General features: G+C 43.4%; 1 protein-coding gene across 6 annotated transcripts in view; it reads right to left on the bottom strand.

Moving 5' to 3' along the window:
* The window catches only part of LOC135108516 (uncharacterized), a 47,412-nt gene that overhangs the window by 6,894 nt on the left and 20,580 nt on the right, over positions 1-19,938 (bottom strand). For 5 of the 6 annotated variants that reach the window (XM_064019610.1, XM_064019611.1, XM_064019609.1 and 2 more), the window contains 7 exons: positions 10,926-11,100; positions 10,173-10,380; positions 6,699-6,904; positions 5,316-5,437; positions 4,985-5,195; positions 4,543-4,689; positions 1,852-1,977 (listed from right to left, as the gene is read on the bottom strand). In XM_064019610.1, coding sequence (XP_063875680.1) covers positions 1,852-1,977; positions 4,543-4,689; positions 4,985-5,195; positions 5,316-5,437; positions 6,699-6,904; positions 10,173-10,380; positions 10,926-11,090 — 1,185 coding nt within the window. In that variant the 5' untranslated portion in view covers positions 11,091-11,100. Of the gene's footprint in view, positions 1-79; positions 337-1,851; positions 1,978-4,542; positions 4,690-4,984; positions 5,196-5,315; positions 5,438-6,698; positions 6,905-10,172; positions 10,381-10,925; positions 11,101-19,938 lie in introns of all 6 variants that reach the window. The other variant, XM_064019613.1, reaches the window with a different exon arrangement.

Genomic DNA, 19,938 nt, shown 5'->3' with positions numbered 1-19,938 from the left:
GGCAAGGAGCGACGACCACGTGGTCGCTAGGTGACTGGAAATGAAATCTTGTTAACAGGCCTTACCACAAATAACTCACCCCAGGCGTTCCACTGGTGTACTCACTCCTCCAGTCTGCTTCGATGAAAGCCAGCTTCGTTGGTCAGGGCTTCGGCTTACCGCTGCACCACGCTGTCCTTTCTGCAGGCTGGTTCGGGAGGAGTCGAGGAGGGCACGTCCTGGGCGCTGGGTGACCTGGCTGGGAGTGAGGCCGAGCAAGGTCGTGCCAAGCTCACCTCGGCCCGCGCGCATTGATACAGGCTCCGCCCACCTGCCCGCATGGCGGATGGTTCTCTCCTATGACGGGGCGGTAATTTATTGCCCTCTAAAAATCTAGTGTCCCTGTGCTCTCACACAGTGTATCTTCTGATGAGTTATGTGTCACTAAGTTCATTCAATACATCCTTTCTGGATAATAATTTGTGAGCTGGAGATGTTGTAAAGCAGCCATATTGGCTGTGGGAGCGTCTGTCATAAGCCGCTAAGACAGGTTAGAGTGGTGTCTGGTAACAGGTTAATCCATTTAACATTGATTCTTATGGGGAAAATTGGGGAAAATTGTTTTGGTTTTCGAACATTTCGAATTTCGAACGTCATTCAGGAACTAATTAAGTTCTAAAACCGAGGTTCCGCTGTATAAGAGAGATCACGTGAGAGTGTGGCGCTGTACTGGGTTGTGTCCTCCACCTTCCCAGCTACCCCTGTTCCTCTCCTGTTCCCTCCCCCTTTCCCTGTCACGTGACCAAGCCCCGAGCTTGGGAGAGTGTGTTATGGGGCATAAGGTGACTTGTGCTTCTGTTGGACTTAGTCGTGCACCACTCAAATTATTATATTGTGGAAACCCACTCGTGGGATTAGTCCATGGTTAGTCTGGACGTACTGAAAAGTCTTTCTTTGACCTTGGCGCTACTCACCGTCTGTGCTTGTGTTTAGTACAATGTCCATTGTGTGTGAGCAGGCGCCTGTTCTCTCTTCCCCTTGTTGAAGTCCCTGCGTCTGAGAGTCATTGTGTGTGTTGAATATTACTGGTCTTTTTGTTTCGTTACTGTCTTTGTCATGGCTAGAGGACTACTTCATGTTACAGTCCGTGTCCAACCATCTTCTTTCCTGGCTCACCAATATTAAAGGGGTTTGAGTCTGTCGTTTGATAGATTGGAGACGAGTTGAGCTCGGACCTAGAGTATTGTAATATCCTGCTGGGCAGTGGGTGACCCGCCTGTGGGAAGTAGCCCACGGGATATTATAACCACATGTTTGTGGCATCTTTACTGTCTGTGTCTGTTTCACACGTGGGTGGGCAAGTCCATTCTCAGCTTGTGTGAGAAGTTGGCGTTGTATATTTCTTCCCTATAGGCTGAGGCTTGTAACTGTGTACGACCCGTGGACTGGCCTGGGCTCACGTAGCCCAGGCCAGAGCTGCACAGAGCTGCAATGGTGGCAGTCTAGGGAGAAGCTGACCCGAAGGAGTGGCAGCTGTTAGAGGGGCTGGAACTGGTCGTAACAGTTTGTGTGTGTGTGTGTGTGTGTGTGTGTGTGTGTGTGTGTGTTTAATACTTGTGTCTGGAACATGAGCTGGGCAAACACAAATATAATAAATACCTCATTTTAAACTTTTGCTTCCTGCCAAACTATTTTTTTTTCTTTTCATTTGCAGCAGTGTGAGTACACGTTTGATAAACATGCACAAACAGTTCACTCACAGAGTAAGTAAAAAATAAAAGTATTCTCTCTCTCTCTCTCTCTCTCTCTCTCTCTCTCTCTCTCTCTCTCTCTCTCTCTCTCTCTCTCTCTCTCTCTCTCTCTCTCTCTCACCTTCACCTCCAGGTAGGGCATCACACGTCCCACTGAACCCATCTTGGAATAAACATGTGGGATGGTGGTGGCGACGCCAGCGCAGGTCTCAGTAAGCCCGTAACCTTGTCTCATGGCACAGCCCATCTGAGGGAGTAATTACTGTAAAGTAGTTGTGACAACAGCAGCTATCTACTCATCTTGAAGTTCCTTGTTCTTAAGGTCCTTCCTCATCCCTTCTGGTTTCACCTTTGCTCTGCCTTCCACTTCCGAACGGAACAACATCGACGCGACCATCATTTAGGAACACTCTTTTTAAGCTAGTTGTCGACTTCCCCAATCTCGGTCATAGCACCCTAGACTTTATCCTACCTGACTTGGAAGACTAATAACTCTGACTCTTCTTCCTGCTTTTGGATGCAGTAACCACCAAACCATCCTCTGGACATCAACTCCCACCACCCTGGCCTTGAACTTGAGCCCCAGCATGGAAGGGTGGTGCCGCAGCCTTGTCCCCGGCCAGCCTCATGCAGTGTATTCTGGACTGCTGATCTCGGTGACCTGCCCGGAGTTGGCCTAGCAGGCAGAGTTTGATTGAATGTACTTGACTGCAGTGCTGGCCGCGAAAATGTCCCGAACTGTGTGGCCGGAAGGTCCTTCTCAGTGACAACATTGGTGTGGAGGTCTAGGATAATGATAGCATCGTTACTGCGCTGCTCCAGAGTCAAGCTGAAGATGGTCCTGCACTCCTGCTTGCTTCCTTCGTAGCTAGGGTCCATTTGCACGCAGGAGTTTCCTCAGTTTATCCTCAGGAATCCCAGGGCCTCGGGGGTGTAACCTGGCGCTACTACACCGTCAGAAACTTCCCAGGAATTGATGCGGGCAGTAAGGGCTTCACAATTATCTGTCAGCACCACGAAGTCACCGAAGGAGGACATCCTGTCGGCGTTCCTTCCCTTGGCGTACGCTGCAGCCAGGGGATCAGCAGGTCGTCCACCATGCACACCTGGGCCTCGGTCTCGTCGAGGAGCACACCCACAGTGGCCCCATCAGGGGACACATACTCGAAGGAGGTGGCGGCAGTGAGGCTATGGGCGCAGTACAGACCTCTCACGGACTCTGCTCTTCGTAGCTTTTGTTGTTGGATCACACTAGGACTGAGGTCATAGAAGCTGAGGACATGGTAGGTGAGTCGATCTACTACCAAACCACTATCATTGAAGCCTACCATCACTTCTTCACACTCAAGGCTGCCCGCAAGCACCCAACAGACATCCGTGGACAACCCTTCATATCAAAAGACTCATAGTAGGTGCAGCGCCCTTAAATGCACTAAAAACTACAAAGTCCTCAGAAACAGTCATCAGAGAAGTAAAACAGGTCAAGAAATCTTGTCACCCAACAAATACAACACATAAAAAATAGTAGCTCCTCACTTTGCTTCAAGTGAAATCTGACAGGCTTTCGGAAAACCAACACCCCATTTTCCCATGTGTTAATTAGCTTACCGACCAACAGGTCCCGGAAACAACACTCACTATGCCACCATATGCCAAGGTCTCCTTCCCTTCGATCCCTACCTATCTACCTCCACACCTGCCCACAGACATTGCCAAAAGCCTAAAGTTTGAAATCAAAACGGTCAACCATCCCCATTGACACTTCAGCAAATTATAGAAGGAGTAAAACCCACAAACCCTCCCCTGCCATGAAATTTTCACCCCTCTCTCAAGTACCACCCTTAAACTGCTGACTGCACTTACAAGCCACTCATACATAAGAACATAACAAAATAAATGAAACTGCAAGAAGCCGTCAGGCCTGTATGAAACAACTCTTCATTTATCATCCTCATCCATAAATTTGTCTCATTTTCTTTGAAAGGTCCGTAATGACTTAGCACTAATAACTTGATTCCTGAGTCTGTTCCATTCATCTACCACTCTAGTCAAGAACCATTTCCTTTCTATCCTTTTTTTTTAATCTAACTTTGTCAAGTTTGAACCGATTATTTTTTTGTTCTATCATCATTACTCACCCTGAGAGTTTTGCTTATGTTACAATTGTTATATCCCAACAACACTTAAAAACCTCCCACACATCCAAAGTTGAAAACCACCACACACACACGCATTAGTAATAGCTTTAATTTTGATATTAGTAATTTATTATCACAATTATCTTGCGTGTATATTTCAGCTCTCGGGTTGCCTGCATCAAGAAAACTGATAGTTATTATTATTATTATTATTATTGTTATTATTATTATTATTATTATTATTATTATTATTATTATTATTGTTGTTGTTATTATTATTATTATTATTATTATTATTATTATTATTATTATTATTATTATTGTTATTATTATTATTATTATTATTACTATTATTGTTATCATTATTGTTATTATTATTATTGTTATTATTACAGCGTTTCCAACTTTATTACTCATTAGAGGTAAATTATCAATTAAAGAACAACCACAACGTTTATCAGCTTTGCCTTAAGAGTCTGGAATGGCACCACCTTATAGAGAACTTTAGTTTGACGTTACTTCAAGTGGATGCTCCTCCTAACCTCGGACGTGGCTAGGATTCGAATCCGTGGGCCTTAGAACCCATCAGCCCTCAAGCCTCTGGGACCATTGTATCACCGCAGTCCCTAACAAAAAGACTGACCAATGAAAACACAAAGCAAATTGTTCCTCACCCTTGTTGTGAGGGCCTGTTTAGTCGAGGGTGGAAGCGGGGCTGATGCACTAATCAGCGACTTGAGGGAGGTGATGTCGTATTCCTTCAGCAAGGGTGTGTGGAGCAGGAAGTTGGCGATGTGCGGCACAATAGGCGCATACGTAATCTGCGGGAGGAAGACCGCATGGGGCATGAGATGAGAGTAGGTGGAGCCATTGATATGTCTGTTTAGGTTGGGTGGGTGTCGTGCAATAGGTCAAACTGAATGGGAAGTATAGCTGGTCCCTCCGTAACATCCAACATCGCATCTATATATTCCAGCCGCGTATTGCAACATTACTTGCACTTTCTCTCCCCAACCTCTCTCTCTCTCTCTCTCTCTCTCTCTCTCTCTCTCTCTCTCTCTCTCTCTCTCTCTCTCTCTCTCTCTCTCTCTCTCTCTCTCTCTCTCTCTCTCTCACCTTATATTTTTGCAACGCGTTGAAAAAGGAATGTGGGGAGAACGTTTTCATCATCACACAACAACCGCCAACAGTGACAACAAAATTAAACGTAACAGTGGCATAGTTGTGGTGTAGAGGGATGAACAGAAGCACCCTGCTCAATATATCTGCTTCAGAGTCAGGTTCACCACTGGCCTTCTTTTTATTGTCCACATCCTCCACAAAACATCTGGACAAAGAAAAAGGAATAAGAGGAGTCGGATTCAGAAAGAAGTGGCGGAAAAGAGAGATGCAAATTGGAGTGTTACGGGATGTATACAGAAATGAAAAAATCGTTTCTATGGCTTACTTGACTTGCATGTAGAGTGTGAGCAAGTTGCGATGAGACAGCATTACACCTTTGGTGAGACCTGTTGTCCCTGAGGAAAACTGCATCAAGGCCACCTCCCTTGCTGGGTTGAAGGAAGAGTTCTGTGGGATTCAACGTTTTTCTGATCATCATCATGTTATCAAAGGGCAGGTTTCAAGCTTACATAAAGATCATTATGTCCCCAGGTCAGGCGGCCCCTCGGTTTCGGATACGAGGTGTCTTTACACTTCCTATAAGTCAAGCTACATTAACATCATTTATTTCCAAGGATCAAACTTTCACCTGTAATCCCCTAAACGTTATCTTTTCCTCATGGAGAGTTCGGTGTCTGAGGGTATTGATAGCAGATCTTTTTCTTCAACCACACCTTTTTTGACTTCAACCACAGCAACAATAGAACGGTCACAGGAAATTTCAGATGAAGTTACAAAGAGAAGGATAGAAGCCTTAGGAGGGTAGTTTGGAAATCAAAACTTTGTGCCAGACTCTATGGAAAGCTTTTGATATGTCTAAGGCAACAGCAAAAGTTTCCCCAAAAATCCTTAAAAGAGGAAGACCAAGACTCAGTAAGGGAAGCCAGAAGATAATCAGTAGAGCGGCCTCGAGGTAACCCATACATATATAAGGTTGTGAAGTGATAGATGTTTATGAATCTTCCTGATGAGGGTAGATTAAAAAACTCTAGAGAGGTCACCCTTTTTTAGGAATAGACTGAATGTAGGCAAAGTTCCAGCAAGATGCAAAGATAGATGTTGATAGAAAGAGATGGAAGAGTTTGACTATGCAAGGTACAGGTACGGAGGCACAGTTTTGGAGAACAATAGGAGGGACCTCATCAGGTCCATAAGCCTTAAGCATAAGGGTTAAGGCCAGCGAGGGCATGGAAAACATCACTGCGAATTCATATGCTGTGATGAAGGCTCCTTAGTGTTTTTCTGCTCATATCTCAGCCTCGTTAATATATTGTGGGATGGAAGTTTACATATGTATTAGTGCCGAAAACATAATCAAACAAAAGATAATATTCATGTGTAAGCTGATTTGGAGCAATAGCGAAGGATCAGTACATGTCGAGACATCGGAATGTGGAATGATACTTCTTTGTGTAAAAAAAATAAATAAATAAAAATAAAGAGATAATGGTAAAGTAATTAAATAAATGAGAAATTTAAATTGTCGTGTTGACACACTTGAGAAGAAATATTATACCATATTGATACGAAACGGAAAGGAAAGATCGTTGCAAGAAAAGAAAAAAAAGTGCAGTTCAAGAAACAAAATGTAAATGTAAAGAGCACAAACATGCCCTTTCCCAACACAGTCCTGTCTTGACTGACCTCGCTCCCTCCTTGTCTCCCTCACCTCTACTTGCGGTGGCCAGGCAGCCCATCTTTCCGTCTTCATGAGTGAATAGAAGGAAGGATGGCTTTTGGAGGAGGAACCTATCACCCATATTTCTCTTAGGGTGTTGGGGAGCATGGTAGTGACCTTTTCAATCACTCCCAACACACTCTCGTCCACCACAGCCCAGCTCGCCATACCCACCCTCATCACGTGGACCAGCTCGTCTGTGGGTATGATAATATATGTGTCTGGTTAATGTGAAACAACTACAAACGTTTATTTGTAAGGTCACTCCAGATAGCAGAAAATGGGTCTGCTATCCAGACTGGAAGATATTACAGCATGGTGTGGAGACATCACAAGCGAGGCAAACAACATGGATGCTGATGGTGTGGAAAGAAGACATTTATTTACATGAGCTGCTTGAGAAGTATTGTAGGCTGATAAGAGGGTTTAAAAGAAAATCAGTAGCAGAAGAAGTAGTTTACTGAACCCCAAGTCAGGGAAGGTTCTTAAATCTTTTACAATATGCGGTTATGCATGTTTCATGCTAGCTGTTCTTCTGATATTGCTAATTGCATGCTTCCCTTCCTCCCACGGCTTGGCTTCACAGGACTTTCTTCTTTCTGTCACCCCTATTATGTCCACATCTGTAATGCAAGAGTTAACCAGTATTCTCAATTATTCTTCCCTTTCTGTGGTGTCAGGAGGAGGCAGCACGCACCTGCCGAAACGATAATTACTTACAGTGAGGTCTAAAGCACTGGATCAAGGTGTGCTGTGAACTTATCATTAAACCCAGCTGTGACCTCACTGAACGTTTCCCTTTGTGTCTCACAACAGAAAAGGGTAGTCACAGCTTGCTCTCTAAAGACAACTCTCTTCCTCCACACAAAACTGCAAGTACCCAATTACGCACACACACACACCCTTCACTCAAAAATTAAAAATTAACATGGCGATTCCTACACCAGCTTCGGAGTCCCCATCTAAGGAGGGGACCACAAGCGTCCCCAGGTCGGACTGCTCTTCTGATAACGACCCTAAATGTTTTAAGACCCCCTATCATCTTTTTCTTCATTAACTTCTGCAACATTCGCGGTCTTAGATCTAATTTTCAATCTGTAGAGCACCACCTCTCCTCTTCTAAACTTCATCTTCTTTTCTTCACTGAAACACAGGTGTCTGAGGCAACTGACAGTAGCCCCTTTTCTGTTCCTTCGTACTTTTTGTATCCTCATTTTCAATCCAAAGATGGATGTTGCGTTTATGTGTGCAACGACTAAACCTGCTCTCGTGCCCACGCTCTTGAATCTTCCGAGTTTTCCACCATCTGGCTACGACTACAGTCACTCTCAAACTAAATTCATCAGTGCTGTATACCTCTCACCTAACTCCTCTGACTATAAGAAATTCTTTGACTACTTAATTTTCAAAGTGGAACACATTCTGACTCTCTTCCCTTTTGCAGAGATCTCCATTCTTGGAGACTTCAATCTTCACCACTAGCTTTGGCTTTCCTCTCCCTCCACTGACTATCCTGGTGAACCAGCCTTTAACTCTGCTATCCTTCACGACCTAGAGCAATTGGGGCAACACTCTACTCGTATTCCTGAACGTCTTGGTGATACGCCCAATATCCTTGACCTCTAATCCTTCTGCTTATTCTGTCATCCTCTCTTCTCCGTTGGGCTTCTCCGATCGCAGTCTCATATCTATATCTTATCTTATCACTGCAATCCCTCCTCAGGATCCCCCTAAGCGAAGGTGCCTCTGGCGTTTTGCCTCTGCTAGTTGGAGGAACCTGAGGAGGTATTTTGCTGATTTTCCTTGGAATGACTACTGCTCCCGTTTCAGGGACCCCGTCTCTGTGGTGACAGTGTCTGGCATGGAGGCGTACATTCCTCACTCTTTTTTTCGACCTAAACCTTCCAAACCTTGGTTCAACACAACCCGTTCTCGTGCTATACATGACAGAGAGGTGGGCCACAAAAGGTACTTAAGCTTTCCTTCACCAGAATCTCATGCACTTTATATTTCTGTCCGGAACCATGTCAAATCTGTTCTCCAACTAGCCAAAAACTCCTTCATTAATATAAAGTGTCAGAAATTTTCAAGATCTAACTCCCCTTGTCATTTCTGGCATCTAGCCAAAAATATCTCCAATAACTTTGCTTCTTTTTTCCCTCCTTTATTTCAACCAGATGGTACCACTGCTATCACATCTATCTTGGGGGCAGAGCAAACTTCGTAATGTTCAATGCCTCAAAAACTCAATTCCTCCATCTATCAACTCAATGCAACCTTCCAGACAACTATCCCTTCTTCTTCAATGACTCAACTGTCCCCTCTTCTACACTGAACATTCTCGGTCTGTCCTTTACTTATAACTGGAACTTCACATTTGATCTTTAGCTAAAACAGCTTCTATGAAGTTAGGTGTTCTGAGACGTTTCCGCCCCCCTTGCTACTAACTCTGTAGAAGGGTCTTATCTATGTATGGAGTATGCTTCACATGTATGGGGGTTTCTACTCATACCGCTCTTCTAGACAGGTTGGAATCAAATGGTTTTCGTCTCATCAAATCCACTCCTTTAACTGACTGTCTTCAGTCTCTCTCTCATCGCCGCAATGTTGCATCTCTAGCTATCTTCTACCGCTATTTTCATGCTAATTGCTCTTCTCATCTTGCTAACTGCATGCCTACCCTACTCCAGTGGCATCGCTGCACAAGACTCTTTTCTTTCTCTCATCCCTATTCTTTCCACCTCTGTAGTGCAATTCATCCCTTTCTCTGGTAAACTCTGCAACTGCATGCCTGTTTCTGTTTCTGTATCTCCACCTTTCTATGAATTCACCTCCTTCAAGAGGGACATTTCAAGACACTTATCCTTCAATTTTTGACTACCGCTACAGGCCCTATTCGGGGACTGGCATCTCAGTGGGCTCTTTATATATATATATATATATATATATATATATATATATATATATATATATATATATATATATATATATATATATATATATATATATATATATATATATATATATATATATATATATATATATATATATATATATATATATATATATATATATATATATATATATATATATATATATATATATATATATATATTCTTTTTTTTTTTTTTTTTTTAGTAATTTTATATATTTGCAGTACCCTCAACCCAATAAAAGCGAAAGGAGTAACAATAACCATTTTGGTCTCAGTCTGTACTGAAATTAAATTCTCAAGTAAAGTAATAATCAGAATAATCAACATAGTGACACAAAAGGCAATGCAGTATATGGGAGGTGGATGTAGGAACAAGGCAACAACAGAAATGACAACACAGTACACGGGACGTCGCTGTAGGAGTAACACAATAACACAAATGGCAACACAGTATATGGGAGGTCACGGTAGAAGCAAAACAATACCTAAGGCAAAATGACAACTCATAAGCGCTATGTGATTTGCCTCACCTGGAGAGAGAAAGGGGCTTGCTGCCACACAGGTGGCGGGAAGGAGCTGGATAGCCAACTGGGCTATGGGGAATTCTATGCCATTTGGGGAGACGAGCAGCACCGCATCCCCGGCACTCACGCCCGCCGCGGCAAGGTTGGCACACACGCGCGGCACCATCGCACATATGTCGCTGTAGGTGTAGTGCTGTCCAGTGACGGCGTCGACCTGTCGGTGTGTTGGTGTGGATGTGACGGTGATGGTGGTGGAAGTAGTAGTAGTAGTAGTAGCAGTATTATTATTATTATTATTATTATTATTATTATTATTATTATTATTATTATTATTATTATTATTATTATTATTAGTGGTGGTGGTGGTGGTGGTGATCCATTTCAACCTTTCCTCTCCTTTTTTTCTTCTCCAATATTTGTCCTCTTCCTCCCATCACTTCCTTATCTTCAATGATTCTGGATCTCTCTCTCTCTCTCTCTCTCTCTCTCTCTCTCTCTCTCTCTCTCTCTCTCTCTCTCTCTCTCTCTCTCTCTCTCTCTCTCTCTCTCTCTCTCTCTCTCTCCAGGCTTTGGTTCAAGTTCTTACCTCACCTTTCATCCTTCAAATAAAGCTGAATTTTTCCTTCGTCTGTCCTAAATAATCTGATTTCATTCTTTTCCTCCTAAATAATCTGATTTCATTCTTTTCCTCCTCCTCCTCCTCCTCCTCCTCCTCCTCCTCCTCCTCCTCCTCCTCCTCCTCCTCCTCCTCCTCCTCACCAATGCCTGCTTTCCTCCATGGTTGGCCATCTCTCTCAAAAGGAAAGAAGCAAGGTTTGTGTCTGGCACAGGAGGGCAAGGAATAACACTCTTCCATCTTGTTATGTACCCTTCCTTGCTCTCCTCCCTCTTCTTGCCCTCTTCTGGCGAAAGTTTTCCGTCCATGTTGTTGAAGCTGTGAAATATTTACTTGTATAAATAATTCTCATTATAGTAATCAAACGTACATTTGAGTAACTGTAATTCCAATCTGTAAGAAACATATATAAAAGAAAATACATGTCAATTGATGTGATCTTGAAATTAACTAAAAATAACATAAGCAATCTAATGTAAAGAGACGAGTAATCAGCTTAAGATGATAATCTTGATAATGTTGAATAATAATAAGAAAAAAAAAGATACTTAAAAATTGATTCCTTTGTAGAGTGGTAAATGAAAGGAATAAACTTGGTAACTGAGTTGTCGCCTCCGAGTCATTAGGGAGCTTTGAAAGGAGACAGTAGACACCTGCCGAAACGATAATTACTCCCAGTGAGGTCTAAAGCACTGTTCAGGGGCTGCTGTGAATTTATCATTAAACCCAGCAGTGACCTCACTGAACGTTTCCTTTTGTGTCTCACAACACAAGGGGGCAGTCGCAGCCTGCCCTTTAAAGACAACTCTCTTCCTCCACACAAAACTACAAACACCTAATAACACACACACCCTTCACTCAAAAATTTTAAAATCATCATGGCGACTCCTACACCAGCCTCGGAGTCCCCATCTGGGGAGGGGACCATAAATGTCCCCAGGTCGGACTGCCTTTCTGTCGACGACACTAAGTGTCTTGACACCCCCTTCAACTTTTTCTTCATTAACTTCTGCAACATTCGCGGTCTAAGATCTAATTTTCAATCTGTAGAACACCACCTCTCCTCTTTTAAACCTCATCTTCTTTTTCTCACTGAAACTCATGTGTCTGAGGCACCACCAGTAGTCCCTTTTCTGTTTCCTCCTACTTTCTCTATCCTCATTTTCGATCAAAAGCTGGATGCTGCGTTTATGTGCGCAATGACTTAACCTGCTCTCGTGCCCACGCTCTTGAATCTTCCGAGTTTTCCACCATCTGGCAACAACTACAGAGTCACTCTCATATTAAATTTATCTGTGCTGTATACCTCTCACCTAACTCCTCTGACTATAAGAAACTCTTTGACTACTTAACTTCCAAAGTGGAGCACATTCTGACCCTCTTCCCTTTTGCAGAGATCTCCATTCTTGGAGACTTCAATGTTCACCACCAGCTGTGGCTTTCCTCTCCCTTCATTGACCATCCTGGTGAACTAGCCTATAACTTTGCTATCCTCCATGACGTAGAGCAATTGGTGCATCACCCTACTCATATTCCTGACCGTCTTGGAGATACGCCCAATATTCTTCACCTTTTCCTGGCCTCTAATCCTTCTGCTTATGCTGTCACCCTTTCTTCTCCATTGGGCTCCTCCGATCACAATCTCATTTCTTTATCTTGTCCTATCGCTCCAATCCCTCCTCAGGATCCCCCTAAGCGAAGGTGCCTCTGGCGTTTTGCCTCTGCTAGATGGGGGACCTGAGGAAGTATTTTGCTGATTTTCCTTGGAATGACGACTGCTTCTGTGTCAGAGAGCCGTCTTTGTAAGCTGAGAGCATAACAGAGGTGATAGTGTCTGGCATGGAGGCGTACATTCCTCACTCTTTTTCTCGTCCTAAACCTTCTAAACCTTGGTTTAACACAGCTTGTTCTCGTGCTATACATGATAGAGAGGTGGCCCACAAAAGTTACTTAAGCCTTCCATCACCAGAATCTCATGCACTTTATATTTCTGCCCGGAACCATGCCAAGTCTGTTCTCCAACTAGCCAAAAACTCCTTCATTAACAGAAAGTGTCAAAACCTTTCAAGATCTAACTCCCCTCGTGACTTCTGGCATCTAGCCAAAAATATCTCCAATAACTTTGCTGGCAGTGGTGCCAGATGGCACCACTGCTATCACATCTATTTCTAAAGCTGAACTCTTTGCTCAAACCTTTGCTAAAAACTCTACCTTGGACGATTCTGGGCTTGTTCCTCCCTCTCCTCCACCCTCTGACTACTTCATGCCACCTATTAAAATTCATCGCAATGATGTTTTCCATGTCCTCGCTGGCCTAAACCCTCGGAAGGCTTATGGACCTGATGGGGTCCCTCCTATTGTTCTCCGAAACTGTACCTCCGTGCTTGCACCTTGCTCAGTCAAACTCTTTCAGCTCTGTCTGTCAACATCTACCTTTCCTTCTTGCTGTAAGTTTGCCTACATTCAACCTATTCCTAAAAAGGGTGAACGTTCTAATCCCTCAAACTACCGTCCTATTACTTTAATTTCCTGCCTATCTAAAGTTTTTGAATCTATCCTCAACAGGAAGATTCTTAAACATCTATCACTTCACAACCTTCTATCTGATCGACATTATGGGTTCCGTCAAGGCCGCTCTACTGGTGATCTTCTGGCTTTCCTTACTGAGTCTTGGTCATCCTCTTTTAGAGATTTTGGTGAAAGTTTTGCTGTTGCCTTGGACATATCAAAAGCTTTTGATAGAGTCTGGCACAAAGCTTTGATTTCCAAACTACCCTCCCACGGTTTCTATCCTTCTTTCTGTAACTTTATCTCATCTTCTTTCTGACCGTTCTGTTGCTGCTGTGGTAGACGGCCACTGTTCTTCTCCTAAATCTATTAACAGTGGTTCTGTCCTGTCACCCACTCTCTTCTTATTATTCATCAATGATCTTCTAAACCAAACTTCTATCTATCTTCTATCTACTCCTACACTGATGATACCACCCTGCACTTTTCCACGTCTTTTCATAGAAGTCCAACCCTTCAGGAGGTAAACATATCATGCAGGGAAGCCACAGAACGCTTGACTTCTGATCTTTTTAAAATTTCTGATTGGGGCAGAGCAAACTTGGTATTGTTCAATGCCTCAAAAACTCAATTCCTCCATCTATCAACTCGACACAACCTTCCAGACAACTATCCCCTCTTCTTCAATGACACTCAACTGTCCCTCTCTTTTACACTGAACATCCTCGGTCTGTTCTTTAATTATTATCTGAACTGGAAACTTCACATCTCATCTCTAACTAAAACAGCTTCTATGAAGTTAGGTGTTCTGAGACGTCTCCACCAGGTTTTCTCACCCCCCTAGCTGCTAACTCTGTACAAGGGCCTTATCCGTCCATGTATGGAGTATGCTTCACATGTCAGGGGGAGTTCCACTCATACTGCTCTTCTAGACAGGGTGGAATCAAAAGCTTTTCGTCTCATCAACTCCTCTCCTCTAACTGACTGTCTTCAGCCTCTCTCTCACCACCGCAATGTTGCATATCTAGCTGTCTTCTACTGCTATTTTCATGCTAAGATGCTCTTTTGATCTTGTTAACTGCATACCTCCCCTCCTCCCTCGGCCTCGCTGCACAAGACTTGCTTCTTTCTCTCACCCCTATTCTGTCCACCTCTCTAACACAAGAGTTAACCAGTATTCTCAATCATTCATCCTCTTCTCTGGTAAACTCTGGAACTCTCTGCCTGCTTCTGTATTTCCACCTTCCTATGACTTTAATTCCTTCAAGAGGGAGGTTTCAAGACACTTATTCATCAATTTTTAACCACTGCTTTGACCCTTTTATGGGACTGGCATTTCAGTGGGCATATTTTTTTATTAGATTTTTGTTGCACTTGGCCAGTGTCCTTCATATATGAAAAAAAAAAAAAAAAAATTATGTGTGGACATGACAGTAGAAATGTGCAGGCATATTTTAAACAGGGAGTGCCACATCTATGCCGGATGCATGGTTGCAAGTTTCTCTATTTTCATATATTCTTATGTTCTTATGATATCATCTATTAAGATGAATAAATAAATAAATAAATAAATAAATATAACAAAAGAAAACATTTAAAAATAAATATGAGAGAAAATAGTGAGTGGATACATGTATACGTGATACATATAAATATGTAGGAACGATCGGAGGTCAGAGGAGAGGCAGGCAGTGAATTAAGTTTACACACACACACACACACACACACACACACACACACACACACACACACACACACACACACACACACACACACACACACCGCATCACTGATATAAACCTCTGCTATGCTGGCGATTGATAGTGCATTGTCAACATCTTAATTATGGACTTTTTTTTTTTTCATGTAAGAGGACCAAGGGCACCAGAAATTTGAAAAAAAAAAAGCCCGCATGGGTGTCAGTTCTCAAAGTGAAGTCAAATTGGATAATCAAATATTCAGATCTTGAAAAAGTTCAGGTCATAAGAGTAAGGAAATACAGAAGCAGGCAAGGAGTTCCAGATTTTACAAAAGGGTATGAATACTTGAGAGTACTGGTTAACTCTTGCATTAGAGAGGTGGACAGAGTAGGGTTGAGAGAAAGTAGAAAGTCTAGTGCAGCGAGACCATGAGAGGAGGGGAGGCATGCAGTTAGCAAGATCAGAAGATCAGTTAGTGTGAAAATAGCGTTAGAAGATATCAAGACGTGCGACATTGCGGTGAAGAGAGGGAGGCTGAAGACAGTCAGTTAAGAGAAAAATTGATAGGACGAAATGCTCTTGATTCTACCTTATCAATAAAGTGCTGTGAACAGAACCCCCCTTACATGTGAAGCGTAATCCCTCTATATATTGACGGATAAGGTCCCTGTTCAGGGTTTGCTGCTGCTGCTGTGTGTGTGTGTGTGTGTGTGTGTTTGTGTGTGTGTGTGTGTGTGTGTGTGTGTGTGTGTGTGTGTGTGTGTGTGTGTGTGTGTGTGTGTGTGTGTGTGCGTGTGGGAGGGGGAGGTGAAACTGACGGAGACGACTCAGAGCTCATAACTTCATAAAAGCTGTATTCGCTAGAGCTGAGATGTGAAATTTCCAGCTAAGATTATAAAAGTAATAAGGGTCAGACCGAGGCGAGGATGTTCAAGTATAAAAGAGGGGAATAGTTGAGTGTCAATGAAAAAGAGGTGATAGCTATCTGAACGGTTGTGTCGAGCTGATAGATGGATAAATTGAGTTTTTGAGGCATTGAACAATACGAAGTTTGCGCTGCCCCAATCAGATATTTTAGAGATCAGAAGTCAGGCGTTCTGTGGCTTCCCAGCGTGAGCTGTTTAATTCCTGAAAGATTGAACATCTATGAAAAGACATGGAAAGTGCAGGGTGATATCATCAGGATAGGAATGAACTGGATAAAAGGTTTCGTTTAGATCATTGATGAATAATTGGAAGAGAGTGGGTGACAGGACAGAACCCTAAGGAACACAACTGTTAATAGACTTAAGAGAAGAATCGTGACCGTCTACCACACCAGCAATAGAACGGTCAGAAAGGAAACTTGAGAGGAAGCTACAGAGAGAAGGATAAAAGCTGTAGGAGGGTAGATTGGAAATTAAAGTTTTGTGCCAGACTCTATGAAATGTTTTTGAAATATATAAGAGAAGAACGAAAGTTTCGCCAAAGGATGACCAAGACTCAGTAAGGCCCGGTTCACACTAGTTCGTGTTTACGGATTCCGTCTCCGTTCACCGTCCATCAATGACATCACAAAAACGGAGTTCGTACTAAACGGAGGAGTTCACCGCCATCTCCGTATCTATGTTTGTCAACATGGAGGCGCGGAGAAGAGACCTCCTCGAGAAGGAATTTGTGCACTTCTTGCCACCTTGCTGCTCGCAGTTGACGAAGAGAGGCCAGTGAGGAGGAGAAGAGTGTCATTTATTGTACAGTAAATTTCACGCTAGTGAATCCTGCAAGGCACGGTGAGGGCAGTAGTATCTGCTGTATTAATGCACGGTGTGGTGGAGAGGGAGGGTATGCTAGTATTTTCCGGTTGTCTGCTTGTCAGTTATTAATACACTGTCATTACCATAGCTGCTTGTTGCGTTTCTGCAGTCTGTGGGGCTAAAACCTGTCCAGTCCATCCATGTGCTTTTGCTTACATGCTTTGCGGTGTTTTTTTTTTTTTTATGTAGGAAGGATACTGGCCAAGGGAAACAAAAATCTAATAAAAAAAATGCCCACTGAAATGCCAGTCCCATAAAAGGGTCAAAGCAGTGGTCAAAAATTGGTGGATAAGTGTCTTGAAACCTCCCTCTTGAAGGAATTCAAGTCGTAGGAAGGTGGAAATACAGAAGCAGGCAGGGAGTTCCAGAGTTTACCAGAGAAAGGGATGAATGATTGAGAATACTGGTTAAATCTTGCGTTAGAGAGGTGGACAGAATAGGGGTGAGAGAAAGAAGCAAGTCTTGTGCAGCGAGGCCGCGGAAGGAGGGGAGGCATGCAGTTAGCAAGATCAGAAGAGCAGTTAGCATGAAAATAGCGGTAGAAGACAGCTAGATATGCAACATTGCGGCGGTGAGAGAGAGGCTGAAGACAGTCAGTTAGAGGAGAGGAGTTGATGAGACGAAAAGCTTTTGATTCCAACCTGTCTAGAAAAGCAGTATGAGTGGAACCCCCCCAGACATGTGAAGCATACTCCATACATGGACGGATAAGGCCCTTGTACAGAGTTAGCAGCTAGGGGGGTGAGAAAAACTGGCGGAGACGTCTCAGAACACCTAACTTCATAGAAGCTGTTTTAGCTAGAGATGAGATGTGAAGTTTCCAGTTCAGATTATAAGTAAAGGACAGACCGAGGATGTTAAGTGTAGAAGAGGGGGACAGTTGAGTGTCATTGAAGAAGAGGGGATAGTTGTCTGGAAGGTTGTGTCGAGTTGATAGATGGAGGAATTGAGTTTTTGAGGTATTGAACAATACCAAGTTTGCTCTGCCCCAATCAGAAATTTTAGAAAGATCAGAAGTCAGGCGTTCTGTGGCTTCCCTGCGTAATATGTTTACCTTCTGAAGGGTTGGACGTCTATGAAAAGACGTGGAAAAGTGCAGGGTGGTAGAAGAAGAAGAAGAAGGTGGTAGAAGAAGAAGGAAGAAGTTTGGTTTAGAAGATCATTAATGAATAATAAGAAGAGAGTGCGTGACAGGACAGAACCCTGAGGAACACCACTGTTAATAGATTTAGGAGAAGAACAGTGACCGTCTACCACAGCAGCAATAGAACGGTCAGAAAGGAAACTTGAGATGAAGTTACAGAGAGAAGGATAGAAACCGTAGGAGGGTAGTTTGGAAATCAAAGCTTTGTGCCAGACTCTATCAAAGGCTTTTGATATGTCCAGGGCAACAGCAAAAGTTTCACCAAAATCTCTAAAACAGGATGACCAAGACTCAGTAAGGAAAGCCAGAAGGTTACCAGTAGAGCGGCCTTGACGGAACCCATACTGGCGATCAGATAGAAGGTTGTGAAGTGATAGATGTTTAAGAATCTTCCTGTTGAGGATAGATTAAAAAACTTTAGATAAGCAGGAAATTAAAGCAATAGGACGGTAGTTTGAGGGATTAGAGCGGTCACCCTTTTTAGGAACAGGTTGAATGTAGGCAAACTTCCAGCAAGAAGGAAAGGTAGATGTTGACAGACAGAGCTGAAAGAGTTTGACTCGGCAAGGTGCAAGCACGGAGGCACAGTTTCGGAGAACAATAGGAGGGACCCCATCAGGACCATCAGCCTTCCGAGGGTTTAGGCCAGCGAGGGCATGGAAAACATCATTGCGAAGAATTTAAATAGATGGCATGAAGTAGTCAGAGGGTGGAAGAGAGGGAGGAACAAGCCCAGAATCGTCCAAGGTAGAGTTTTTAGCAAAGGTTTGAGCAAAGAGTTCAGCTTTAGAAATAGATGTGATAGTAGTGGTGCCATCTGGTTGAAGTAGAGGAGGGAAAGAAGAAGAAGCAAAGTTATTGGAGATATTTTTGGCTAGATGCCAGAAATCACGAGGGGAGTTAGATCTTGAAAGGTTTTGGCACTTTCTGTTAATGAAGGAGTTTTTGGCTAGTTGGAGAACAGACTTGGCATGGTTCCGGGCAGAAATATAAAGTGCATGAGATTCTGGTGATGGAAGGCTTAAGTTCCTTTTGTGGGTCACCTCTCTATCATGTATAGCACGAGAACAAGCTGTGTTAAACCAAGGTTTAGAAGGTTTAGGACGAGAAAAAGAGTGAGGAATGTACGCCTCCATGCCAGACACTATCACCTCTGTTATGCGCTCAGCACACAAAGACGGGTCTCTGACACGGAAGCAGTAGTCATTCCAAGGAAAATCAGCAAAATACCTCCTCAGGTCCCCCCAACTAGCAGAGGCAAAACGCCAGAGGCACCTTCGCTTAGGGGGATCCTGAGGAGGGATTGGAGTGATAGGACAAGATAAAGATATGAGATTGTGATCGGAGGAGCCCAACGGAGAAGAAAGGGTGACAGCATAAGCAGAAGGACTAGAGGTCAGGAAAAGGTGAAGAATGTTGGGCGTATCTCCAAGACGGTCAGGAATACGAGTAGGGTATTGCACCAATTGCTCTAGGTCATGGAGGATAGCAAAGTTGCAGGCTAGTTCACCAGGATGGTCAGTGAAGGGAGAGGAAAGCCAAAGCTGGTGGTGAACATTGAAGTCTCCAAGAATGGAGATCTCTGCAAAAGGGAAGAGGGTCAGAATGTGCTCCACTTTGGAAGTTAAGTAGTCAAAGAATTTCTTTTAGTCAGAGGAGTCAGGAGAGAGGTATACAGCACAGATAAATTTAGTATGAGAGTGACTCTGTAGTCGTAGCCAGATGGTGGAAAACTCGGAAGATTCAAGAGCATGGGCACGAGAGCAGGTTAAGTCATTGCGCACATAAACGCAGCATCCAGCTTTTGATCGAAAATGAGGATAGAGAAAGTAGGAGGGAACAGAAAAAGGGCTACCGTCAGTTGCCTCAGACACCTGAGTTTCAGTGAGGAAAAGAAGATGAGGTTTAGAAGAGGAGAGGTGGTGTTCTACAGATTGAAAATTAGATCTTAGACCGCGAATGTTGCAGAAGTTAATGAAGAAAAAGTTGAGGGGGAAGTCAAGACACATAG

This window comes from Scylla paramamosain, chromosome 17, assembly GCF_035594125.1.
Source record: "Scylla paramamosain isolate STU-SP2022 chromosome 17, ASM3559412v1, whole genome shotgun sequence".
Taxonomy (NCBI): Eukaryota; Metazoa; Arthropoda; class Malacostraca; order Decapoda; family Portunidae; genus Scylla; species Scylla paramamosain.
Note: the sequence above shows the minus strand (reverse complement) of the source record. Positions and strands in the feature narration are given on the sequence as shown.